Source organism: Squalius cephalus, assembly GCF_949319135.1.
Source record: "Squalius cephalus genome assembly, chromosome: 12".
Lineage (NCBI taxonomy): Eukaryota > Metazoa > Chordata > Actinopteri > Cypriniformes > Leuciscidae > Squalius > Squalius cephalus.
The window spans coordinates 11,403,946-11,431,774 of NC_137133.1; the positions used below are offsets into that span (position 1 = coordinate 11,403,946).

The 27,829-nt window shown below is 37.8% G+C and overlaps 1 protein-coding gene across 2 annotated transcripts in view; it reads left to right on the forward strand.

The window, feature by feature from the left end:
• Positions 1-27,829, forward strand: part of prkchb (protein kinase C, eta, b) — a 48,251-nt gene that overhangs the window by 9,245 nt on the left and 11,177 nt on the right. The window contains exons 1-3 of one of the 2 annotated variants that reach the window (XM_079887341.1): positions 23,520-24,142; positions 27,075-27,138; positions 27,629-27,785. In XM_079887341.1, the coding sequence (XP_079743467.1) occupies positions 23,801-24,142; positions 27,075-27,138; positions 27,629-27,785 (563 nt within the window). In that variant the 5' untranslated portion in view covers positions 23,520-23,800. Of the gene's footprint in view, positions 1-23,519; positions 24,143-27,074; positions 27,139-27,628; positions 27,786-27,829 lie in introns of those variants that run through there. The other variant, XM_079887342.1, reaches the window with a different exon arrangement.

A 27,829-nucleotide genomic window follows, 5' to 3' on the forward strand; every position in this document is an offset into this window, starting at 1 on the left:
GATGACTGTGCAGTATTTTGTATTGCCAACAAATCTTCCATTCCCAGGCTTCTCTGACCAGGGTGTGTTTTAACCTTGTGTACTGTCAACAACGGAGGAGGGTCACACACACACACACACACACACACACACACACACACACACACACACACACACACACACACACACACACACACACACACACACACACACATTTTATGATGAATAAATAAATATCTAGTGGAAAAAAAACTCTTTCAGACGATGAATCCTATTTTTCCTCTACATTGCTTGTTTTTTAATATTAATGATATTAATTAATGTTGTATTATAATACTAATAAATATTATTTTATTATTAATAGTAATTAAATAAATGTTAAATAAATTTGTGCATAAAAATGAATATCCTACATTAATTGGTCAATAATAATAATAATATAAATTAATAAAATAAAATATTTATTAGGCCCTTAGTTTTGTGATTATTATTGGATATGTGTCAAATCTACATTAAAAACTGCTCCTGTCACTCACATGCACACACAGTCTGTGTACATACACCTTCACACCTTCACAATGGATAACAGCTAATCTGAGGTTTTGTTGTTTTTTTGTAATTACTTCTAAACAGTGTTGCTCAGTGAAGGAGCTTAAGCATGTGGAGTGGACCTCTGGGTCTGAGAATATAATGCTTTGCTGACATACAGGCTTTAAAAGACAGAATATTAAAGATGAAGGGAATGGGGTGAGAAGAACCAAAAAAAAAGTGAATTATCAAGATAAAAGTGCACATTCACCTTCAATATATTGATCAGGAAAGACCTCTGAAAATGCATTAAAGCATCAGCTCAGACAGTAGTTTTCCTTCTAGCCCCATCAATGTGGGAAATGTCTTGTCTTATCTTATCAGCAGTTGACTATCTCTTTCTCCCTGAGTTTGCAGTGTTTGCATAGGGGCTGCTGTGGAGAGCTTGCAGGTGTGAAGTCTGCTCCGTCAGGGCTTTAGCTCCTGGCATAGTTGGCTCCTTTCGCTGTATTGTTTATGTGTCCCACCCTCTGGCATTTATCCACATTTCACAGGTATTTCTCTCCATCAAACGCCATTGTCAGGCATTATTGCTAAAGAAATGCTTGAGAAAATGTGTTTTTCTTGGCCTCTGTCTTCTCCCCTGAGGAGAGGAACTCAAATAAAGAATAATCCATACCTCTCATTTTGCAACATTTTGACACTGAAAAGAACTAATGAAAGGCAAATTAGGTCTTCTGTTTTCATGATGTATAAGAAGGTTTTAATCTAATTAAACAGGCACATCAGTCCAAATAGCTTTAAATAACATAATATCAGACTTGTATTTCAGGTTGTTCTTTGAAGGGATGACAAACACATCTGCCTTGACTCCAGTCTGTCACGTAGTGATCAAACCCACATTAAAAGGAATTATGGATGAGTGCCTGCATGCTCCCCATGAGGATGATTCTTCACCAGTATGTTACATGTTTACATAAGCAAAGCAGGCCCGCTGTTTGACAGAGCTTCCTATGGGGATAATATTGACTAAAGGGGAGTTCTACTTAATTTTTTCCTCAGAGCACCTTTGGTTTGGTACTAGTGTTGCCAAGTGCGTGTCTTTCCCGCCGAATTGGGCTACTCATTGTTAACTCATTGACTGTGAACTCATTGTTAACAGCAAATCAGCAGCTGATTGATTTAGGAAGCTTGTGTTCAAATGTTTGGGATTGGTAAGATACTTTCAGATTTTGGAAAGAACTCTCTTATGCTTACCATGGTTGGATTTATTTAAACAAAACAGTAAAAACATTAATATTGAGAAATATTAGAATTTAAAACATGCTATTTATTCATTCTATAAATCAGTTGAATTTGCTGATTTGGTGCTCAAGAAACATTTCTTATTATTGTCAATGTTAAAAACAGTTGTGCTTAATATTTTTGTGGGAACATCATCTCTTTTTCAGGATGCATTGATTAATAGACAGTTCAAAAGAATAGCACTTATTTGAAATTTGTAACATTATAAATTCAATTTATCTTAGCTAAATAATAAAAAAAATCTTGCTGACCCCATGTTTTGAATGGTGTTTATAATTATTATACTTAGGGTTAGGTATTGAAATAAACTCTAATTACTTTTAGATTACTTTACTGCTATTACTTTTTTAAGTAGTTAGATGTAAAAATTGTGCCTGATTATAAGCATTTAAAAACCACATAGCACACCCTAGCAACACCCTAATAACCAATCAGAGAAAACCTTAGCGACCATATAGCAAACCTGCAATAATTAAATATGTTCAATTACACAAATATACTTTATAGTCTAACTATATTTACCAATGTCTTTGCTGCTGACCTTCAGTGATCCAATTCAACCATACCAATAAGCAAAAATGATTTTAGACAAACATCACAGTTTTATTTATTTTTTATTGGTTAAGTAAGAGCATTTAACTTTCTTCAGCAGCACAGCTGAATGGTTTGTTTGAGCTGCACCCTCTACTGTACAGTCGTGAATTTGGTTTTCCTTCAGCCTGAGGCTTCTTCATTTCACTTTTGGTAAAATTGCTTTTACATTTGCCAAAAAAAGACATTTTTTTGTTATTAATAAACAATCTAACATCTAAGCAAGCCCAGCTTAGACAAGGAAGAGTAACATAAAAGCATTACTTTCCATAAAAGTAACTGTAATGCAATTAGTTACTTTTTTAGGGAGTAACGCAATATTGTAATGCATTACTTTTAAAAGTAACTTTCCCCAACACTGCCCACAACACTCCCTAACATTGTGGTAGAGAGACTTTTGCACCCGCATGCACCACTTGCATTTTCTTCAGAAGATGCTGTTTGGTGTTGTTTGTGTAATGATGTGGAAATTAGGCACTGCACCTTTAAGCTTTGCTTGTGACTCTAGAAAGGGTGCGTGGCATTGTTTTTGTAAAAATAGCTGCAGCATTTAACGGATAACACACGCATGAACAGACTTACACAACAACGCTGTTAATAACCTCACAGAATTCCTGTTTTAAAGGCCATGTTATGTCCTCATGCCAACCTTAATCTGGCCTGCTCATTTGTTTGTGATCAATATTATTCTCCAGAAGGATGAGAAATGGTCATTAGAGAGCTGGAGAGTGAGTGCTCTCTTGCCATTACTATTGGCCATTATCTCTGCCTCCAGTACTTTAGCCTCTCTCTCTTTCACACACACACACACACACACACACACACACACACACACACACACACACACACACACACACACACACACACACACACACTCACTCACTCTTTTCTTTACTTAGGCATGTTTTTTCTGTCAGGTTTTTATAATCCAGCTGCAGGGGACCGACATCGGCTCATCATAAATCACCCAGCGTATTACAGTGTGAATATGGAACTTGAACCGTAGATGTGGCCAAGGCAACTGTCATTACTCGCCTCTATGTTTATTATACAGGGACAACACTTGTCCTTCGATAAGAATCGAAAAGAAAAGTTTTTTTGCACAGATGTTATGAACAGATGTGTGTGTGTGTGTGTGTGTGTGTGTGTGTGTGTGTGTGTGTGTGTGTGTGTGTGTGTGTGTGCGTGTGTGTGTGTAAATGTCAATCATGTCAATCAAATCAGTGCTATTAGTTTTAAGCCTATATTATTAAAGTGGAAAGACATTATGTGTATATAGTCATATGCAATTTACTTACATCAATAAGTGGTGCAAAATGTATTTGAGTGCCCTGACTCATATATTCTGATTTGCTGAGATCAGATTTTCGCTGTGTGAGTGAATGTTTTCCTTACGCATACCTTGGCAGTAGGCACCATGTGGTGTATTAACGGAGAAACAAAAAACTCATGAGGATTGTGAGAGTTTGCAGTGCAGTTCCTCAAACCTGAATTAAACCTCAAATGCTGACAGCAAGAGAGAAAGAAAAAAACAGAGAGCAATCTTGCTCTTGTTGCTGTTGGCACAGCGTAAGAAAATGACTTCATCTCAGAGAGACGCAGATTTCTCAGCACTAACTGGCAATCAGGAAAAGATTCCAAAGACATTTTCCCCTTTTCGGGTTAATTGGTGGAATACCCAGAAGATTTTCTGTTCATTTGTTTTACCAAGGAGCAGTTGTCGGGAAATCATCTCTCATCATCAGAGGAAGAAGAGAAGGACATGAGCGATGAGTGTTTAGTGCGCTCCCGCCCTCTCTCCAAGCAACAGCAACATGACGACAAAGCAGGAAGTTCAGCCTCTGTACACCCTCCTTATGGACCTTTGGGAATCTGAGTGGTTGGAAAAGGTCATGATTAATAATTTAATGTTTATTGGTTTAGCTAACGCCCTTGCTTCACTAACAGGGGGAGTCTCAAGTTGCTAAACTCTCTGTTTAGGACCCATATGATATACAAGGCATGTGGTTAGACCATGTTTTTGCGAACTACGTCGAGCCACAGATTTATCTCTCAGGGCCACCAAGTAGACGGCTAAATCCATAGGCCACTCTATGGCAGCCCTGGTGGCCACTGAGAGGCATCTGTGGCTCAATCTGAGTAATAGAAAAGAAAAGGACAAGAATTTTCTTATGGATGCGCCCCTGTCACCTTTCGGCCTCTTTGGCGACGCTGTAAATTCAGTCATCGAGAGGTTCCAGGAGGCAGCCAAGCAGGTTGCCGCTTTCCAGAAGCTCCTCCCCCGTCGCTCTCATGTCAAACTTCAAAAGCCAGCTCTTCACAAGTGGATCTGTTTGCATCTCGAGAGACGTCTCACTGTCCACTTTGGTTCTCCCTCACACATCCAGCTCCTCTGGGACTGGATGTTATGGTGCAAACGTGGCTGAGGTGTATGCATTTCCCCCGATCGCTCTGCTCCCGGGAGTTCTGTAAAGAGTTCGCAGGGACCAGGTTCACCTACTTCTTATAGCCCCGCAGTGGCCGGGCCAAATATGGTTCCCCGATCTAGTATCTCTCCTCCACTAGAGTTACCCGTCAGGAGGGACCTTCTGTCCCAAGCAGGGGGCTCGATGGTTCACCCCCGTCCAGAACTGTGGAACCTGTGGGCTTGGCCTCTGAAGGGGCCCAGCTCATAGGGACAGGTCTCTCAACTGAGGTTGTTGAGACCATTCTACATTCCAGAGCTCCCTCCACGAGGAAACCTTATGCCTTGAAGTGGAGAGTTTTCACTTCATGGTGTAGTGACCGTCAGTTTGGCCCAGTTAACTGCCCTGTTGGTACAGTGCTGGAGTTTCTGCAGGAGCGGTTCACTGCATGTCTATCCCCATCCACTTTGAAGGTTTATGTGGTGGCCATAGGTGCTTACCACCTTCCTTTGGGTGGACTGTCTTTGAGTAAAGATCCGTTGGTATCTCGTTTCCTCCATGGTACTCTGAGGCTGAGGCCTGCAGCTTGTACCAGGGTTCCGACATGGGATCTGTCTCTACACCAGAGTCCCAGGTGCTCTTGTCCTAGTGCTGCTCCTCTGCGATTTCACACTGGACAGACACTTGTCGCTATGGTGGCGTTGGTATAGACATTCCCTTAGCATCAATCGACGCACCGGGAGTTCCCTTAAAAGGGAACGCCTCGGTTACGACTGTAACCTCGGTTCCCTGAAGAGGGAACGAGACGCTGCGTCACCTTGCCATATCTCCTACGTGCCTGTCAGCGACTACTTCAGACTTTTACGAAGCTAGCGTGGCTCTGTTTTGGGCAGGCTTTATAGATTCCTGGTTCATGACGTCACCCGCCGCTGATGTTCCGTCACACCATTGGACTGATTTTATATGTGCTTCAAGACGTCATCATGCGAAGCATTCCCGTAGCGTCAATCGACGCAGTGTCTCGCTCCCTCTTCAGGGAACCGAGGTTACAGTCGTAACCGAGGTGTTTCAGAACGTTCAGAGAACATTCAAATCTAACATTTCCATAATGTTTGAAGAATGATAAAATGGAATGCACCTTTATTGCATAACCAAGAAAACATGTGTTTTGGTTCAGAGAACCAAGGTTCAGAGAACATTCAGAAATTATGTTTTTATAACTTAATGGGAACATTCTTAGAACATATTTTTGTTAGCTGGTAAGTGTTGTAACAGAAATCATACAACTTCATTTGAAATTTTTGCGTGATCTGAATCTGATTTTCTTCTTTTTTCAACCGTTCAACCAGATATCCTGAATACTTTCATAATTTTTCTCTCTAGAATAAAGTCCCTTTCAGTGTTTTGCCTCCCAGTATATTGCACTCAAAACAGCTGGGAACTCCTAGATCAAGTTTCACACCAAAGCATCATGATCCCAACACTACTTATTCTTAAAAGTGAGGTCTTTGCACTGACAGCAATTTGCATTGACAAAGCAACCGATGAGATCCGGTGATTTCTGGTGGCATGATGTGGGTTTGTCCAGTGATGCACAAAGTTAAGAGAAGTTTACCTTCATTTAAATGAGCAGAAACTTGATGCAGAGGCTACCAATGGGAGTGAAGTCAATGGTGATCACGTGATCTCCTTTCAGTCATTACCTGCTCTATTTGTATGAATACTGTATATCACATTCAGTGATATAATAAATAAATAAATAAAAGTCAATAGAAAACCCTGTCAGAAAATCCATATAGACAAAAAATACAATGGAAATCAATGGAAGTGGAAACTGTTTGGTTACCAACATTCTTCAAAATATATTTTCAGTTAGTTTGAGTAATAACAGAATTTTCATTTTTGGGTGAACTATCCCTTTTATGCCTAAAGGTTATTCACACATTAGACACTTGACTCCCTTTCTTGAGCAACATTTTTGTGTCTCAAAAGGCAAAGAAAATTATTTAATTTGTATCATCATTTAAAAGTTACAAATTTCAAGGTTGCTCTAGGATAGTTTTGTCTATGTCTTGATGTAAAGACTATTATTATTTCCATCTGTCAGTTGTCAAGTCATTGCCTTCAGGCACATCAAACTTGAACAGGCATGCAGTCCAGTCAGATAATGGTTTCATTCACCTCATATGTCTCTGTCAAACATGTCACATCAAACAGTGAATTCAATACAGCCACAACTGAGGGAACTAATTACTTTTAATTAATTAAATAATTCATTTTAATTAATAATTAATAAATTACATTTTATAATATATTAAAATAGAAAATAGTTCTTTTAAATTCTAGTAATATTTCATAATATTACTGTTTTTACTGTGTTTTTGATCAAGCAGCCTTGCTTAGCATAAGATACTTCTTTCAAAAACTTTATGAAATATTGTGTTTGTCTTGGTTTATATTCCCATGTATGCATTGTTTTTATGTAATGTCAGCTCTCACATAAGTACCCAATCTAAATTAAACAGCCACACAAACAACAGGACAGGACACTCTGTGTTGTGACACACACGTACACAGAGAGGCCTGAAAACAGAGCTGTGTGAGGAATGTTGGGGGTGTTCAGGGGTGGGCAGAGGAGAGTTTGATTGGTGTGGGCAGCTGAGATTTGTCCCCCAGCTGTAATGACAGATTACTCAGCAGGTGTGCCACTCATCCCTCACAGTAGAGCTAATACAAGTGCTGGACTGCACAACTTAGCTCTCAGACACTTTTCTGGTTCTGCATGCAATATATGTACAGTACCAGTCAAAAGTTTGGAAACACTACTATTTTTAATGCTTTTGAAATAAGTCTCTTATGCTCATCAAGCCTGCAGTTAAAAAAAAAAAAAAAAAAAAAAAAAAAAAACACACTAATATTATGAAATATTATTACAATTTAAAATAATGGTTCTCTTTTTTAATATACTTTAAAATGTAATTTATTTTTGTGATGCAAAGCTGAATTTTCATCAGCAAGTACTCCAGTCTTTGGTGTCTTATGATCCTTCAGAAATCATTCTTTTTAACTGCAGGCTTGATGAGCATAAGAGACTTCTTTCAAAAGCATTAAAAATAGTAGTGTTTCCAAACTTTTGACTGGTACTGTACAAAAACATATTGCATGCATGCATGCCTGCATATGTGTGTGTGTGTGTGTGTGTGTGTGTGTGTGTGTGTGTGTGTGTGTGTGTGTGTGTGTGTGTGTGTGTGTGTGTGTGTGTGTGTGTGCGTGTGCATGCATGTGTGAGTGTGTGTGTGAGAGCCCTGTAATGTACTGTCTGTGGGACGAGATGCTGGGATAGACTCCAGGATCACGACAACGTTGTATAGGATAAGGCTGTTTGGAGAATGTATGTAATATATATTTAATATATATTTTTATAATATATATACTTCAGATTTCAGACCCCTTCTGCAGGTTACGTTGTTACACCAGTATGTAGCAACGCATAACTGTCTTTATGAGTGAGTCACTGAATCATTCACTTAACCGATTCGGTCAAAATCTTGTGAATTTTGTGACGTAATGCCACTTTAACAGTTGGGTAGAAGAGTTCACCTCAGTGTGGGCTCTGCAGAAGTATGCATCAAGGGCGCATAGCGGCCGCACAAAGGCCAGTCGTGAGCACCCTTCTGAAACTTAAAATGTCAAATGGAATACCCAGTCTGGCAAGACCATGGGCCCTATTTTACCAATCTAAGCGCATGGTCTAAAGCGCACGGTGCAAGCGCACTTAGAGCGTGTCCAAATCCACTTTTGCTAGTTTAATGACAGGAAAAATGGTCGGCGCTCCCGGCGCATGGTCTAAAAGGGTTGTCCCTATTCTTAATGAGTAATGGGTGTGTTTTGGGCGTAACGTGCAATAAACCAATTAGAGTCTCATCTCCCATTCCCTTTATTATTTACATGGCGGAATTTGCAAGCGGAAAGACTGAATGCTTCTCCAGAGAGTAAATGGATCTGCTCGTGCGCGAGGTTAAAGCACGCAAGCACACCATCTACTGGACAAGCCGGATTCCACCATATCTTTATGTACACACAATTAATCTTTTACATTGTAATATTTTAATATTTGGCTAGTTTGTGTGCTGCTGGTCCCTGTGTGTGTAATAAGCAGAGGACCCGCCTATAGGCGCATATTACTAATGCACCCTTTAAATAAATAAAAAAATACTGCACCATTGAATTTAGACCAAGTTTTTGTTGGTTAATGGCGCAGTCTATTTCAGTTGCCTCAAAATAGCAACGCGCCAAAAATGCGCCTGAACACACCTCGTTTTCAGACCAGCACACTCATGGGCGCACAGATGGGCGCACAGATGGACGCAAATGCATTTGCTATTTAAATAACTTGGTGTAGGACGTGAAAATGATAACTGCGTCGGGCTGAAACTAGCAAAAAACACTTGCGTCGCATTTGGTGCGGGTGTATGATAGGGCCCCATGAGTGCATATAATCTGTGTCATTTTGGACAGGGCCTCTGTGTTAAAAAGTGTGTCATTGAATCATTCACTTATTACATTTTTTCATTCAGGATTCACAGTTTTTTTCTTTTGTTGCATCGTTTAAAACAATTTTTGATTGTGCAACAAAAATAGACAAAGTAACTGGCAACACTGTGATGTCCAATATTATCACATCCAATATTAACTTCTTGTTTACTGAACTGTTGTATGAAAGCTTTATCATATTTGCAGCAGCAAGGTTTTATTTATATATCTATTATATATACTATATCTTAACCATGAAGATATAGTTAAATCAGCTAAAATACACAGCAAAGAATGTCCTGATATTTTCATATCAGTCAAGCACATTTAATGATTGTGGTTGTGGTTCTGCTTGAGACACAAGTACAATAGAGGGAAAACTCAAGTTTATGTCTTCATGCAGACCTGCATTTGTGTTTGTGTGTCTGGACTCTCTCCAGCCCCTCATATACCCATTACAGCCCCTTCAGTCTGTCACACTTTCGTTTGATGGCTCTTTACAGCAGGGCGGGCTTGTGCCGCAGGGGGGAACTCAGCCTTTGATAGTCTTTATGCGGAACACATGTGGGACAGAACCTGAAGCAGCCCTGCTGAGAAGACCTGGCCCACAAAAGTCACTCTCGTGTTCATCATTTGCCATCAGTCACTCACAGGCTCCTTTCTTTATTCTCAACACTTTCCATTCAATCACAACCTAAATCCCTCTGTTATAAGTCCATAAGGATTTTTTTTAAAAGCATTTTGTGAAATAATTTAGAAAATGATCATTTGTGGATCATATTGGCAACGCAAGTGGTACTCAGAGCTGTGAAATGCTAATTATCTCAGCGAGAGATCTGTATTCCCTCAGCATGGCATTCCAGCAGGACTCAGCCTCACTGCAGTGGGATTATGTGGATGAGTGGGAGGGAATGTCTTCACAATAGGATTAGATTGATTTGTATCTTCATTATGTCCCTAATGGAGCTTGAGAGTGTGTCTGCTAATGTGGGGCCAGCCTACGTACTCTCTTTGTTTGAGTTAGACGGCTTCCTATAGAGTTGCTCATTCTCCCTTTTACAGTTTAGACTGAAAGGCAATGTAATACACTTTAAATTACACTTTCGATAAAGTATATCAATAACTACCAAAATGTCTTGCTGCTAAAAGATCCTAAGAAGCTATAAAAAACACTTTTCACTTTTCGGTCTCCTCGAATCTTCTCTCCTCTAGTGCCCCCTGTAGAACAGACTGGTCATGGCAGGAGGCCCTGTATTTATCCAATAACAAGGCTCTGCTTGAGGGCCCAGATCAAGTTGCATCTAATGCTATAGCAAGGACCTGCTGCTGAGAGACATTGCTATTTGAAACGGCTAAGGTTTCAAGGTGCCTAACAAAGCCTGTGGAAAGGAAATTATATGGGAGAGTTGGGAAATAAAAAGGGAGGGCAAACGTAGGGAGGGGGGAAAGAATATGAAAGACACTCGAGATGGAGGGAAAGATATAGGGAGGCGAAATGATTGTGCATGAAATAGTCTGTAAAACTGAACAGTGGGAAGAAGAATTAAATGTGAAGAATATAAGTGGAAACAAGGAAAAACAGGACAATGGCTAAAATTTATGGGTGCACAAATGTGGGTGTAAATGTGGTTGAGCTGGTATTATGATGCACAGAATTAAATTAGCATAGTTTTGAGGAATTTGACAAAAATACTGTATCTAAAATATTTTTTAAATGATATATTAATGTTATTATATATAAATGTAAAATATTTCCATAATGTACACCACACACACACACACACACACACACACACACACACGTACTGGTTTTTCAGGGGCCCCTGTTAGTATTTGGTTACACATAGCTCTCCATTTTCTGGAAGGAATGACCACATCGGTTGCCTAGGGGATCAGACCAGGAAGGACAGCCGCCGGTGTTGAGCTGGAAATAGCCTTGAAGCTCTGACAGAGGAAAAAAGAAACTTCTAGGCAAATCAATACGCTGATGGCCTCTCCGAGATAATCTCCTTTTAAGTTTTGCTTACCTTCATGGCAGCATCTCCACATGTTCAATCATCGCCTGGTATATTCATCCGTATGTGTCAGTATGTGTTTTGGAATTGCCTCACGTCTATTTGCACTAGGAGATGTGCAGTAAGGAACACAGGAAGTATTAGTGTAATTTGAGGTCAAAGGTCAGCTGTTGTCTGGTTTGAGGTGAACCCTCGGTTTGATGTGAAGCATGTGGGGTCCCTTAGCAGCATTTGAGCATTATTCTTATTTGCACTAGTAATGTTAATTTTTATATACACTCACATTTAAGTTTATATGAATTTGGTACCACTTGTTGTTATATGTTATAAATGGTAACATTAGTTAGTGTATTAGGTATCATGATAACAATAATAAACAATACTTTTACAGAATTTATTAATCTTGGTTATTTTAATATTTTAATTCATATTAAAATAAAATATTATTTTATTTATTATTTTATTATTTATAATTTATTCTTTTATTTTTTATATTTTATTGTAATATAAGATATATGTATCTTATTGTTAAATTAACAATAAATGTATTAATGATTTAAATAATGAATTGAACTATATTGTAAAATGTTGCCATGTTTTTATAGTTCATGTCTGGGAACTCTTTATCTGGTGAAGCTCAAATGTTCAAAGACCCCATTTCCAAGAAAATGCTTATTCGATTTATTTAAACAATTAAACCCAGATTTCATATCCTGTTTCTGTAGCTATTTCTTCTGTACTTTGTTTGCTTGTTGAGTCTAGGGAATAACTGAACGATGATTATTTCCCAAGGGACATTGTCCTACTTTGCTTATCCGTTGTCTATTTTCTTTTTATGCACTCGCAATTTATTTATTTATTCAGATTTGGTCACTAAAACACATTTAGACATCTCTCAAGTGAGGCAATTCTGAATGTAATTTTAAAATTTTATCAAATTGATAATATTTATTCTATTTTGATAAAGGAACTATAAATGATCAACTCATAAGAGAAGTTAGGATGTTTATTTGAGATTTTGAACATGCATTTAAGATGTCTTCTGCTGCAAAGCTGCATGGGCAAAAAGTGCCAGCTAGTTGGTCATATACTGTGAATCTCTTTGCTCTCTCTGTACGGTGCCAACTCCATTTACACTGTACCATGCTGTTCTCGTCTTACTGCATCACCCTGTCAGCATTTTCTTCTCCCCAATACTCTTCTCTCTCTCTCTCTCTCTCTCTCTCTCTCTCTCTCTCTCTCTCTCTCTCTCTCTCTCTCTCTCTCTCTCTCTCTCTCTCTCTCTCTCTCTCCAAACTCTTCCAGTTGTCCTTCGGAAGGGCAGCAGTAGTAACCCCTCTATCCCCACATGTCAATAATTGTAAGCTTCAGAGGGCAATCCTTGTGAATACTCTAAACACACACTTCCTCAAACTTGGCAAGGGTAGAGTCCCAAAAAAGCCATTGCTAAGCCTCTTACTCCCTTGCGGATGGTAGCCATACAGAATATTTGTCTGTCAACGAGACTAATAACACACATCCTCCAAGGAGAGGTTGTGATAGAGGTTCTTTTATTGTACAACTGCATACCCAATTGCCAATGACGGGTAGTTGCTACGCACTTCAGATGCGATTAAAACTCAAAGTCTTTCCTATCATTTTCACAACTTTTCATTGCAAGAAATAAGTTCGCTGCACAAGAAAATTGAGAAGGTCAATGAGGGAAAATTGTCCTTATTGATTATACTTTGTCGACCCCAACAGAAGCCTTATAAAGGTCACATGCATTACAGTTTATTCTGCTGACTCTACATTAAAGGGGTGGTATAATGCCCTTTTCACAAGATGTAAAATAAGTCTTTGATGTCCCCAGTGTGTGTATGTGAAGTTTTAGCTCAAAATACCCCACAGATATTTTTATATAGCATGTTAAAATTGTCACTTTTTGAGGGTGAGCAAAAACACACAGTTTTTGTGTCTGTTCCTTTAAATGCAAATGAGCTGCTTCTCCCGGCACAGAGGGCGGAGCTACAAAAGCTTTTGTCCTTTTACCTCACACAGACATGCACTGGAAATGTCAATGTTTATGTTCAAACCGGAGTCAGACAATGATGGAGAGATTCAAGAAGAAGTGACAACATGTAGAATGCAACAGGACATTTCTGAATGGTTAGTTGGTGAATTTATGTAGCTTATGTGTAGTTATCTTCTAGTCATTGATTAGCATATTCTGTCATGATAATCTATAAATCGCGTTCCTGGGGTTTATGTAAATTTTACATAATTTGTATGTAAATTTTAGGGTTAGTGATGTCACTAACCCGGGAGGAATGTCGTGTAGTCCCTAGCCGTTTGTTGTAGTCCTTAAAAAACGATTTGCTTTGAACCTTGAGCTTCATAACTTTGCAGATGTTGTTTATGCTCAGACAGCAACATTACACACTAACTAAAGTTAAAAAAGTGAAATCATAATCAACCACCCCTTTAAGAGGTCACCTACCTAAAAAAACAACAACTCAGAAAGCTATCCCTTCTTAATGAGATGTGGAGCTGAATCAAGCTCAGTTACAGTATGTCAAGGAAAAAGATGGAAAAGAAATCTTTTCTTCTAAGTCAATTCCTTTGGGCCTCTGAAAAAAATGGAAGGAAAAAAGACACTGGTTAGTTATTCTGCAGTCATCAGAATTTATAATATGATTCATTTGCTGACTTACAGAAACTGAAAATACTGAACGTTGCAAAACCAGGAGCACAGAGGGCATTCAGCCCATTGTTCTCTCTGCTCCCAGAATCCCCTTGTTCTCCTTCTTCTTCTCTGCTCCTTATAAGCTCTGCCTGAAGAATCCCTCATCTATGCTTTCTATTTGAACAATGCAAAAATGACACACAGATAAAGGTAATCAGATATAACGTCATGTGATCAACAAGACACCACAAGCAGCCTATCCTGTGGAATTATTGCACAATAACCCCATACCAAGGTTGCCCTGCGTGTGCTTTGCCAGAAAGAGCAGGTGTTGTGCTGGTCCGGATCTGTCCAGTTAGAGGAGGATCACTAAGTCATTCCACCCCAGGCACACAAGACAGCTGCAGGGGAGCTCGGGCCCACTGTTGGCCCCACAGCTGTCACTGTTCCCTGGGTGGATGGAAAAGAGAAAAGAGCAACCCTGCCAACCAACCACGGTGAGACTGAAATACATTGTTTAACATCAGTCTGTTTACTATTGATGCCATTAGAAAGCTTCATTTTCATTGCATTTTTATAGCAATTTGTAATAGCGGAAATTATTGTTTATATATTTATATATATATATATATAGAGAGAGAGAGAGAGAGAGAGAGAGAGAGAGAGAGAGATGTGCAATTTTAATGTGTGTATATTTTTTTTTTCAGGCAAGAATGTTGCTGTGTGTTACACACACACACATGTTGAGACATTTGTAGTGAGTTCTTATAAGAGAGCTTGAAGCCCCCTGCTGATTATATAGGGTGGATTCAGAATTCTCAAACCTCACGTCCCCTCAGGGCCGACCCACCACCATCAGCCTGGGTAATCCCTAATAGCTTTACTGCAGACCTATCCCAAACTATCCAACAACAAACCCACCTCTGCACTTCCATCTACCAAGCTTACCATATGCCATACAATTAGCCCATGTTGAGTAAACATCACTTAACCCAGTTTAAAGCTGATGAGCTAATTGAGTTTAATTACAGTCCCACTGTTATGGCAAGACAGCCTGGAGGGAAGGCATTTGTTCTAATTAAGAGGCTGCTGTTTGAGGTGCTGGTGTGTCATAAATTCCACTGCTGGGATGAGGACCCGTACAGCACTCTGAAAGCTATTGTTTTATTCATTTGATATCATATCAGGACGTTGCAGTCATCTACAGCGGAATCAGAAACAGCTGAGACGTCTGTGCCAAACACTGAAACACATTTGTTTCTACATTACATGCTTTGTGCACTTATTGTTCTTAAGCTTTAATAATCAGATCAGAAAATTCTATCATCACCCTCATGTTAATCGATGTAAAAAACAAAACAAAAAAATTAAAGAAGATATTTTGAATTCCATAAACGTGCACGACGCAAAGTGTTTTGCAAAAATGTTGCCACAGGTACGTTTTTATAATGAGTCTGGGCTGGAAAGTTAAACATGGGATAAATATATACATATATATATATATATATATATATATATATATATATATATATATATATATATATATATATATATATATATATATATATATATATATATATAATTTATTTATTTATTTATTTAAAAAAAAAACAACTTTTTTTCTTTTTAAAATACACTTTTTGCCCTCTAAACACAATAGAGAAAACGTTCTCCATCCATTTTCTCCAGGAGGTGCATAATTTTTACTTTCTTGCTTATCATCAATGAAGAACATTCCAGTATCCAGTTGAGTGCTAATACTTCACCAGATTTCAAAACAGATTTCATTTAAATTAGTTCACTGTTAAATCAACTTCAGCCGTGAAGACGTTCTAAAAGCTGAAACATTTGTACCTCATTTTGTTGTGTTATTGTCAATGGGCACTGCCATGGCAACCCATTTAACATGTGCAATTAGATGATTTCTAAATGAAAAAGATTTTATTTTCATGTTGAATTTAAATTGAAAGGATTGAAATTTTGCCATTTTGCCCAAAAGTTGCCATCAGTGGTTTGTGTTTATGTTGTTGCTGGATGTTTGTGCTAATGTAATGCATATCTGGATTTTTAAGTTAAATAAAATCCAAAATGCATTATGAAGTTTCATTTACACTTTTCAATAGTCCACTTTAGACATTCTACTAAATAGGAGTAACTTTGGAACTACATGTCAACTTATTCTACTTACCCGAACCATAACACCTAACCCTGACCTAACAGTGTACTATTACTCTAATGAGAATTAGTTGACATGTTGCAAAGAAATTAGTAAGAGTTAGTTGACATGTACTTGCAAAGTATTAGTAAAGTGAGTAACACTTTATTTTACAGTGTCCTTGTTATATACGTATGTTACATGTACTTACCATAGTAATTACAGTAAATTATGCATAATTACAAGCAACTAACCCTCATCCAAACCCTAATCCTTTCTTAACCCTATACATGTTGTTAATTAATATTACTCAGTTCTTAAATATATAATTACACTGTAACAAGACACCTTAAAATAAAGTGTAACCGTAAATTGTCTAAAGTGGACTATTTTGAAATAAAGCGTAACCGTAAAATGTATAAAGTACTATTGAATAAAGTGTTACCAAATTTTGTACCTTTAGTCTCTCACTCTTGCATTTTACATTTTCAACACACAAGTTTTTTTCTTTTTTTTTTTACTTGTTTCCACCATTGTGTTATTGATGTCATTTAGGTCATTCTGCAATGGCCTTGAAACACAAACCAGGTCCAGATTGTCTGTGCTGCATGGTCTCGTGGCTGATAAGATCCCGGGGCGGCAGCTGGGCAGAGGCTGAGCTGTTCGCGAGGGTCCGCCCGGCTCAGTTTACAGTGACAGCTGGCCTGCTGATGGTGGGGAAAAAGGGAGAGGCCAGGGCGGGAGGGCTGTTTCTGAATGGGACAGTGTAAGAGGACTACTTGTTGTCTAAGGCCGGGGATTACCTTTGCCGAGACCTGGAGTAAAACATCCCTGAGGGATGCAGTGCTGTGTTGTGAAAGCTTAAGGCTCATGGATGACGTGTAGCATGGGGATAGAGCGAGAACTTCCATTTAATTATGGAAATATGTGTACAGTCTCAGTAACAGCAAACAAAGTGAATTAATAAATCTGCAACAATGCAAAAGAAATGCTGGGAGATTTATGTTTTATTTTAACTTGCTCTGTCTCTCATCATTTTTTTCTTTCTTTCCCTTTCCCTTAACTCAAGGAGAGAAGAAAAGGAAGAAGCGTGAACCCTGAGCTTTGAGGCATCCGGTTGAGGCCTGGATACTAATACTCTAGGCTTTCCGAGAGATTTCCTGAATGTACTGGCCCACTCTGTGAATAAGACGTGGAAAATGAGTCTTGGCTCAAATTCAGATTTTCTATTTTGAATTTTTTCAGATGATGTGTTCTCATTAGGTCTCAGAAGAGTAGCCTATTTGTTTTGGAGCAAGCATGTCAATTATTTTAGACATGTCCCTTATCTGCAGTGCTCAGTCTTCCTAGAAATAGCCATTCACCCTCAGGCTTGCCCTCTCGGACAAATCCACAGGCAACTTGCTTACCTGCCTTGGCGGTGAAGAATTTGTCACTGGAATGCCTTTCCATGGAGTTCATAGTGAGCTGCTTTGTGAAGTTGATAGGGCTTGAGTAAATTGTGGTTAAAGTTTGCTATGCAGTGTGACTGTGATGGATGTATTTGTTTTCGCACAGAATTTGATTTTGCAAGGGTCTAATCAAAGCTGAGCGGCTCAGGTTCAAGGCTGGTTGGTGCGTGGTGTACAAAATCACAAAAGATTCAGTATACAAAAATTATTTAATAAAATTAAGTATTACAAATTATTTCTGCTCTTTTTCTGGTAATGTTTGTTCCAGACACTGTCAGTCTGTGGATTAGTGGTGGGGATTTTGCTGTGAATCTTTCTGCAGGTTACACTGTTATGCCAGTAGGTGGCGCCTGAGCGAGTCATTTTAATCATTTTTTCAATCGATTTGTGATTCCTTCAGGATTTAGGAATGCCACTACTGTGTTGCTTCTTGCTTGGACAAGGCACATAACCGTTCTGCAGCGACTTCGATTGGAACAATTTTCATTGGAGGAACAAAAACAGTCAAAGTAACAGTCAGTATTGTGTTTAAAATGTAAGATACTCAATATTGACTTCTTGTTTATTGAACCGTTTTAATAGCAAACAATACCAAAACCAATTTTTTCTTATTCAAGAAGCCATTTCTACGGTGGCCGAGAGAGCTCAACGCGCTGCAACTGAAGAAAACACATGCAAATAGAAAAACACCCGCAAATTAAGAAAACAGTTTCAGTTTCACAACACATGTGTGCTCCAAATACTCAAAACACAAGCAAGTACAGAAACGCGCTGCAAAAGTTCACAACACAACCAAATACAGAAACGCGCTGCAAATAGCACAGACCACAACGGAAATGTTTCCAGGGGACCCCAATGAGTGACGAACAGTACTGCAGTGAACAACAGTTTGATCAACAGCAAACCAAGGAAGAGCACTAAACCAAACACCATATCAAGGCCAGACCAGGATTTTAGCACACCTTGTGGGATGGGGAAAGGCTTATTGATATCCAGGTTGAGAAAATTATGTTTCACTCTCAGTTTCTCCCCTCTGGTGAGAATCAGTTCATGCAGTGAGTGGTTGAAGCCTCATCCTCAGAGTGGCGTGTCCATACAGCTGGGCTGAATTATACTTTAGTGGTCAAATGTTTTCCACGTGTTCCACAGTCACAGGCGTAGGGCTTCATCTCACAAGCGTGGAAATTGTAGCTAACAGTAAAGAAACGCAGCTTTGGCTTTAAAAATATGACCTTGCATACACTCTCAGAAAAAAGGTACAAAAGCTGTCACTGTGGCGGTACCTTTTCAAAAGGTACACTTTTGTACCTAAAGAGTGCATATTAGTCCCTCAAAGGTACATATTGGTACCAAAAGTGTACATATTAGTTCCAAAAGTGTACATATTAGTACCTAAATGGTATATTTTAGAACCTTTTTGAAGGGTACTGTCCCAGTGACAGCTTTTGTACCTTTTTTTCTGAGAGTGTATCCACATCTTTACATTCCAGCTCTGGAGTCTCCACTTCAGTTAAATCCTACACTGTAAAAAATCCAACTTACGTTTTGTATATGACAAACTGAGTTTTTAAAGTTTATTCAACTATTTAACATGAAAAAAGTTGAGATAACTCAAACACGTAAGTTGAGAAAACTCAAAAATGTCCTGCAGCTGGTTGCCTTAAACTTTTAAGTTTTCTCAACTTTTTATTTTTTACAGTGTACAGAGGTTTTGGGTTTCAGCTACAGTTTTACATTGTCTGGGCTGTTTGGTACTAAAACATAGGCTTTAAAGTCATATTAGTACAGAGTTAAGCGCTCGCTTTAGAAGTTGAAAAAAAAACTAAGATGGATAGTGATACAGAATTCACTACTAAAGTATACAGGTTTCCATTTCATGCTTATACTGTATGTGCCTGTGTTTGTATGTGGTTGTGTGTGGGTCTACGTGTGAGTGCTAAAAGCAGAAGTCCATGAGACATAAACCTCTTTCTTGGCGTCTGCACAATTTGTATATAGATTGAGCACAAACTCTCATAATAATTTCTAATTTAATCATACCTTTCTCTTTCTGCCTCTCTCTCTCACACACATAAGCAATAGTACACACACAATCTTATTTGCCCTTGAAGGAATAACTGAAGAAAATAGACAAAGCTTTTATTGGGCACTCTCAATCATCTGAAAGAGCAGCGGGGAGCTAGGGTTACATGTGTCCGCATTATTTCCTAAATCGGATCCTTAACATGCTGTTTTTCTTCCTTCAAAGGTAAATTGTGGTGATCTGGTGGAGAGCTTATAGATGAGGTCGATAACTTTTAAATGGGACCACTTTGTATCAGAAGCTTCCTATTAATGTGATCTGCTGTGAATCATTGCTTAAAGGTCGAGTGTGACAGAAATTACTGTCATGTTCCTTAAACAAATAGAAGGTGGTGAGAGTAAACATCATTGTCCACATAAGAATGACATGCAAGGTTAATTACAGGCCTGTTGCAACACAATAGACAGAGAATTAACAATGCTACAAGTTTTTACATGCAGCATGAGTTATTCCAGCCATAGACACAACTATCTAAAGTCAATTGTGTTACATACGTATATTTGTAATATGATGTCATTGTGTTGGAGAGAAGGAGCATCATCAGTATCATTTTTTATTTCAATGAAATGAATGTACTATGTTTTTGTGTTTTTAGGGGATTTTAAGGAACTAAAGTATATTTATGCAGTGGTTATATTCCATTTATTCCCTTTTTGAGCATGGACCTGAAAATTAAATTTCCAACTTAAACTGTCATATATCTTGAATGTTTTGGAGCACAGACTCAAGTTTGGTCTCTTTTTAAAGAAGATTATTATATTAAGTTATAGAAGTTAAAAATTTTTGTTATGGGAAAATGCACAGAAATTCTATTTAAATGTTTTTATATGAAATATATATATTTTTTATAAATATAAACAAGTTGTGTTTCAAATCTGAGGTTGATAAAAAATTGTGTTAAAAGATTTTGTTTGGGCGCAGTACCAAACGTTTCCACTAGATTTAATCAGTTTCCCATTCATTTCCAATGCAGCCATTTAAGTACAAGTGTCTTAAGTGACTCTTTCTTTTTTTCAGGACCTTTTCAAATTATGCCCATGATTTTTTTATGTGTTCACATAGCAAGTGCCGAAACCTTTACCAAGTTTCGTACCATTCCAGTGAAGTAAAAAATTCTAAAAACCAAAACATTTTCAGTAAAAAATGACAAAAGAGCACCAGAGGGTTTTATACAAAAAAATATTATTTAACATGACTTAATCAATCTATACACGTACATTTTTATCAACACAAATCAGGTAAGAATTAGTTCTTTAAGGTAACAATTGCAGGTTACAACTTTTTACAGTGTAGTGGCAAATGGGTAGCAGCTTGCAGGTGGATATTGTTCCTCTAGTATATAAGTACCAGCAAAAGCTCGGGTTTGGTTTCAAACACCATATGGCACAATTAAGACTAAAGAACATGCATGAGCAATCTGAGCTCTCATGCCACTTAAGAAACATATAGTCGATTCCTCAAATCAATATGCCCGGACATTCGAAGGTGTTTGAGAGAGGCTTTGTAAATCTGCAGTGTCTATTTTTATGCATGTGGTTATGGTGCACGTGTTCCCTGGGGTTCTTTATGGAGTATGATGAATGAGGTGCTATTCACAGTTTGAGGCCTGACTCGTTCGGCTGCCAATATAGAAACTCAGTAGCCCACTTGCTGACATTCACATTGCAGGGCTGTGATGGCAAAGCAGGTGTTGTGTTTTCAGTTTTTTTTTTGTTGTTGTTTGTTTGTTTGTTTAATGTCACATTAACAGTGTTGGGGAAATTTACTTTTAAAAGTAATGCATTATATTGAATGCATTGAATCTAAAATTAGGGATTACAATTTTAGGGATTACAAAAATTCAGTGTTACTTGCAGAATCGTTTTGTAACTATTTGTAAAATTTACCAGCAATTTGAGTGAAAATAGTACTGCAAATTTTTGACTCTTATCCATTTTAATATTCTTCTTTTTTACACTACTCTATAATTCAGGACTTGTGTAATGAATTTTATGAATCTCCATTGTGTAACTTTGTGCAAATTCAAAAGGTAGGCCATTCGACTTTCAGTGTGGGCCAGATTGTTAGGGGAAGAGGTATGAAGGTGTTTGCCAGGCTGGGCCAAACTCCTGATTGTCCAGACTGTCCAGATTGTCTCTTCTCTCCTGGATTTAATGTTGCCAGAAGCTATCAACCACCAGACTTCCACGATTGACTGATGAAATATCATATATATACATAGACTATAATGTGCATTAACGTAGCCTACTGTTGGGGAGGTGGGGGGTGTTGGAGGGACGACATGTCTTATTTCGCCTAGGGCACCAAATAAGCCAGAACCGCTACTGTCTGGAAGAGCATTTTTGAAATTAGAAACCTAAATTGGTAAAGGTGACGTTTGATGCCACAATGCAGCGTTATGCAACACTGCCCTCTTCTGGACAACTGAGCATAGCATTATAGAAGGCAAATATTCTATGTAAGTTCGAGAAGCATGATTCATGTGTCTCGAACTTACATAAAATATGTGCCTGCTGTAGGCTACATCAAAGAGGTCCAGTGTTGTTATTGTTAACTAAAACAATTTAAAATTTTTGTTAATTGAAATAAAGATGATATGAAATATAAATATCGGATCTGGCTGATTCTGATTTTATCTGATGAGTCCAGTTTTCAGCTTTGCCCAACACCTGGAGAGGCCTACAACCCACAGTGTCTTGCACATGCACCCACTATGAAATTTGGTGGACAATTGGTGACGTCTATGAGAAGGGCGTGTGACTCAAGCCTATCCTGGAAGAGAAATTACTTCTTTTTGGTCTGACAATGTTCCCCAACTCGAAGGATTGGTTTTCCCGCAGGACAATGCTCCATGCCACACAGCCAGGCCAATGAAAGTGGATGGGCCACCAGATCAAGACCCTGTCATGGCCAGCCCAATCTCCAGACCTGAACACCACTGAAAACCTCTGGAATGTGATCAAGTGGAAGATAGAAGCTTGAATTTTTGTGCCAGGAGTGGCAAAGTCACCCAACAGCAAAATGAAAGGCTGACGCATGGAAGCTGTGATTGGAAATCAGTGTTATTCCACCAAATATTGAATTCTTAACACTTCTGAAGTTAAAACATTAGTATTGTGCTTAAAAATGTCTATAAACCTGTTTTCTTTGCATTATTCAAGGTCTAAAAAAATGGCATATATATAGGCCTACAGTGAATATATATATATATATATATATATATATATATATATATATATATATATATATATATATATAATGACCAATTTTGTTTTATTCTATAAACTGTGCGTGTATGCACACATATACAGTATATTGACCCTGTTGTATTAGACTTCAGATATTAGATGTTGCTGGCATTCACATTTTAACATTTTTGTGTCTCAAATGATAAATCTCTCTCTCTTTCACTTTCACTTTCCTCTAGTGCTGACATCTTATTAAAAGTTGTTCTGCTCTGTTTTCTTTGGAAAAGATGTTGGCCTGTTACACAGTGCAGTTAATGCTCCTGTTACATACCGAGAGAAATTTAATGTTTTGAAGCTTCATATTTACTTATAGACATCATTAAAATAGTTGTGCACTGAAAAAACAAACAAACAAAAAAACTACTGGAGTCTAGCCCTAATTGTGATTCATTCTAAATGGATTTCTATGTCGTCTGTTGGTAGGAGAAGCACAGAGTCAGGTGTGTCAAATCATCGACTTTGTCTTTGTTATGCTCGCATTGTCGGCATAGTTATACTAGATGACGGAACAAACACGGAATGTAGGCTACCCATTTCATGTATCTATTCGTGACGCTTCGCATAGCTCAAACTACACACACACACACACACACACACAAACACACGCAGAGAGAGGGAGGTTTACTCTTGACAATTTTATGAAGGACGAAAGCTCAGCACTCTGTGGTTTCGCTGTTTCAGGTTTTTGACTGTGACTATGTCAGTTCTATGTTTCTTCAGAACGTATTATTTTGTAGTTTAGCCTATTATGATTTCGTGTTAATTGAAAGGTGAAATCTTTCGATTTATTGCCTATTCGGTTTATTGCATCGAATATTAAATAGCCTATTGGAGCTACGACTATGAAATTCAACGGATATCTGAGGCTGCGTATCGGGGAGGCAGTGGATTTAAAACCAACAACTTTTTCAACTCGCCACACCTTTCATAAGAAAACCCACCTGGATCCTTACATCGTTGTTAAAGTAGATAATCTGAAAGTTGGACAAACCGCCACAAAATCGAAGACCAACAAGCCGACCTTCGATGATGAATTCTGCCCATACATCTCGAATGGCAAAGAGCTGGAACTGGCTGTTTTCAATAACACACCTATAGGATACGACGATTTTGTCGCAAATTACAGAATCCAGCTTGACGAACTGATAGTGCCATCAAACACAAGACAAACTTTTGAAGGATGGGTGAGTTTTCACTGTGAATAACATAATTGTTCCTTAACTATAGGCTATATAACTACAAATAGAGGTGTGGTAACTATAAAAAATAAAAATAAAACATACAAGAGAGAGGAACAAGAGAAGTTTTACAATAGTTATTTAGGGCAGACATGTTGACATGATCATCACCATAATTTACTGTTTGACTGTTTGATAAATTATAGACATATTGATTGATGTATACAATTGTAACATGAAAAATTATTTGTTTTAGCGATGTAAATTATGAAACATCGATCGAGCAGCTGTTGCTATGGTTACCTCCTCCAGCATGCGATTTTGTCTATCGTTTGTCTGTTGTCTATCGTAAAAGGGAGTTCACCTAAAAAGGAAAATCCTGTCATCATTAACTCACCCTCAAGTTGTTCCAAATCTGTATGAATTTCTTTCTTCTGCTTAACACAAAAGAAGATATTTTGTCGAATGTTTGTAACCAAACAGTTGATGGGCCCCACTGACTTCCATAGTTGTCAAAAAATACTATGTAAGTCAATGGGGCACAGTTTGGTTAACGTCATTCTTCATAATATCTTAATTCATAATTCATACAGGTTTGGAAAAACTTGAGGGTGAGTAAATGATGAAAGGAATATTCAGAGTCATTCCCTGAACATTGTTTTTTTTTTACTTTTGATATTAATACTTTGATATAATTTGCATACAAAATGCAATGGAATGCAAAGTAAGAGAGATGTGGAACCCATCGCTCCCTTTTCTTTGTAGTTTGAGTCTTTCCTGACTGCAGGCCTTTCAGTGTTCTTGTCAGAGGGTCCTGTCGCTTTCAACTGTGCAATAACTAGGTCGTGCACAGAACCACATGTTGCACCCCACCATGCATCACGGAAACTCTCAGAGCATCACCTTTTCTTACATCTATCGGGTAAACGGTGATGTGTGGTTTGACATACTCTTGTCTGCTTTCCCTTTAGTCCAAGTGATAAAATGTGGTCAAATGAGCCCTTGCAAGCAGTTGTTTTTCTCGTTATGTTTTGAAATCTGATCGTGATGTTTTTTTTGTGGGTGTTTAAGGTTATGTTTCATACTAAAACTTATGAAATATACATTTTTTCAAGGTTACAAATTTTGCATAGAACATGAAATCATTATTTTTTAGTATGTACAGTATTTGCTTTAGACTTCATTTGGACAGTATAAGAGTTTTAAAATATGGTAACACTTTATTTTGATGGTCCACTTTAGACATTACACTAAATATAAGTAACTTTGCAACTACATGTCAACTAGCAGTCATTAGTGTATTAGTAGACTGTCTGCTTAATATCTGCTAACACTTTATACTGTTACTCCCCAGCAGACATTCTACTGACTATAAGTAACTCTGCAACTACATGTCAACTTATTCTACTTTACTGAACCGTAAAACCTAACTTTAATATAACAGTCTGCTAATACTGTAATGTTAATTCATTTAAATCTAGTTGCAAAGTTGCATATAATGTCTAAAGTGGACCATCAAAAAAATTGTAACCTAAAATCAGCTTCATGTCCTAACTTTTACTGATCATTTTAAAATTACCATTATGACAGTATAAAGTCTTAAAAATAAAGGTTCTTTGTGTGTGTGTGGGGGGGGGGGGACTTTTGGAACTTTTATTTTGAAGAGTTTAGGTTGCAGAAAATGTGCTGATTATTTTGCAAGTGTGGTTTTATCACTCAGTGTTTGCAGGGGACGCGCTTGCAAACTTGTACCACCAGTGCAAACATGCTGCTCAACCAAACTAGCCAGATTCCTCTCTTTGACCCATATAAACCTCCCATATGTTGTAAATCTTAAGCTTTCCATGTGTACAACTTGCAATAGCATTCACCAGCACTCAAGTTTACATTTTGTAATGATTTGATTTCTATTCGGCTGAGTGGTTTGGTGTCATTTTAAAGCCAGCTGCCAAATATAACTGAGTTGGTGGTAGGTTAAACCTCTGCTTTGGCTTCACAGCTGAGAGTTTGTTAATCTTTGCATCTGTTATGCAGTTTCCTGGCAACCTAGATAATGTGTATGTAATATTGAAAACGATGTGCCTTATGCATTGCTGAGTTTGTCTCTTTACATTTTCTACTTTTTAAATACTTTTCAAGTGTCGTGGGTCAATGTTTAAACCTTCCTATCCCTAAACACTTGTTGTGCTTCATGGTGCGTGCTATGGATTTAACTCCCTGAACCAGCTAGTCCTGCTTTCTTTGTCTCGCCTCGCATTACAGGAATTCCTCCCACTTCACAGGGCAAGCTAAATGATAGGAAGTGAGAAAATGACTTAGATGGCAAGATTGAATGACAGATTGTGATAGAAGAGAGAGAGAGAGAGAGGGAGGGAGAGAGAGAGAGAGAGAGAGAGAGAGAGGGAGGGAGGGAGGGAGAGAGACGACTGTTAATATGCTGCAGTGAAATATAAGTTAATCAGACAACCTTAACTCATAAGACATACAGACATTGAAGAGTAATAAAAGCTCACAGCATTTTGTGACCTGTCATGGTCATAACCATCAAACAGTATAGCCACATCCTTCGTTCTAAAAAAAAAACATGTCCATTTAGCTAAATGTATCACCTTTAACATCAGTGTTATCAGCTTAGTGGAAAGTCTGGTGCTTTAAAAAAAAAATTATTTAAATATTTTCAGTTTGTGTGCAGACTATCATGCTATTTTTACAGTTTATATAATCAATGTGAACTAAAAAATATTTTAAAATGTTTAAGATTTTTAGTTTTTTTTTGTTTTTGCAACTGCTAAATATTAAACACAAATGTTATGAAGCTCTACAGGATATTATATTTGATATAAAAGTGATATTTTATCATAGTGTCAGAACTTACATAGTTTTTAGTGTGCTTTTAAAGTATATTATATTGTTTCTCACCAGTTATCTCCTCTTCCAGGTGAATCTGGAACCAGAGGGAAGTGTGTATGTATCCATCTCTCTCACCGGCTCCTTTACAGATGGTTAGCTGTTTTCATTAACTATAAATATGTTTAATGTTTTAAATATAAATCTTGGTCACACTTTAGATTAGGGTCCAATTCTCACTTAACTAACTATTAACTACAACTTTTGCCAAAAATAAATTATCGATGTGTAATTATAATATAAAGTGTTTGTTTATGTGTGTATATATCTGTGACAAATCTGCCATGAACATTTACAGTAGACAGTTAAGCTATAAATAGAACCTGGTGTGATGAAAAAAAAATATTTTTCACCATTTTATGTCTTTTAATAAAGATGTTGTTATATTTTTTTCTTTAAACAGTATTCAATCTCTTTTTTAAGTTTTATTCAAAAAAAAAAAAAAAAGAATGTCAGCATCATAACCAGCTTTTCATAATTCTTTGTAAATGTCCCACTTTCATGTGTACTTATCCACAACATTTAGTTTTAATTAATTTTGTTGGCATTTTGATTGTGCTGACTGAGTGTTGCCATCAATTACAGATGAAGCTGTGAATGGATCGAGACCCCATAAAAAACTTACAAGAGAGGGGCAAAAAGCTTTAAAGAGAAGAAAGGTCCACCAAGTCTACGGTCATAAGTTTATGGCAACCTTCCTTCCTCAGCCTACTTTTTGCTGCCATTGCAAAAACTTCATTTGGTGAGACTTACATAGAAAACACATCGTCATGCACATAGCCTCAA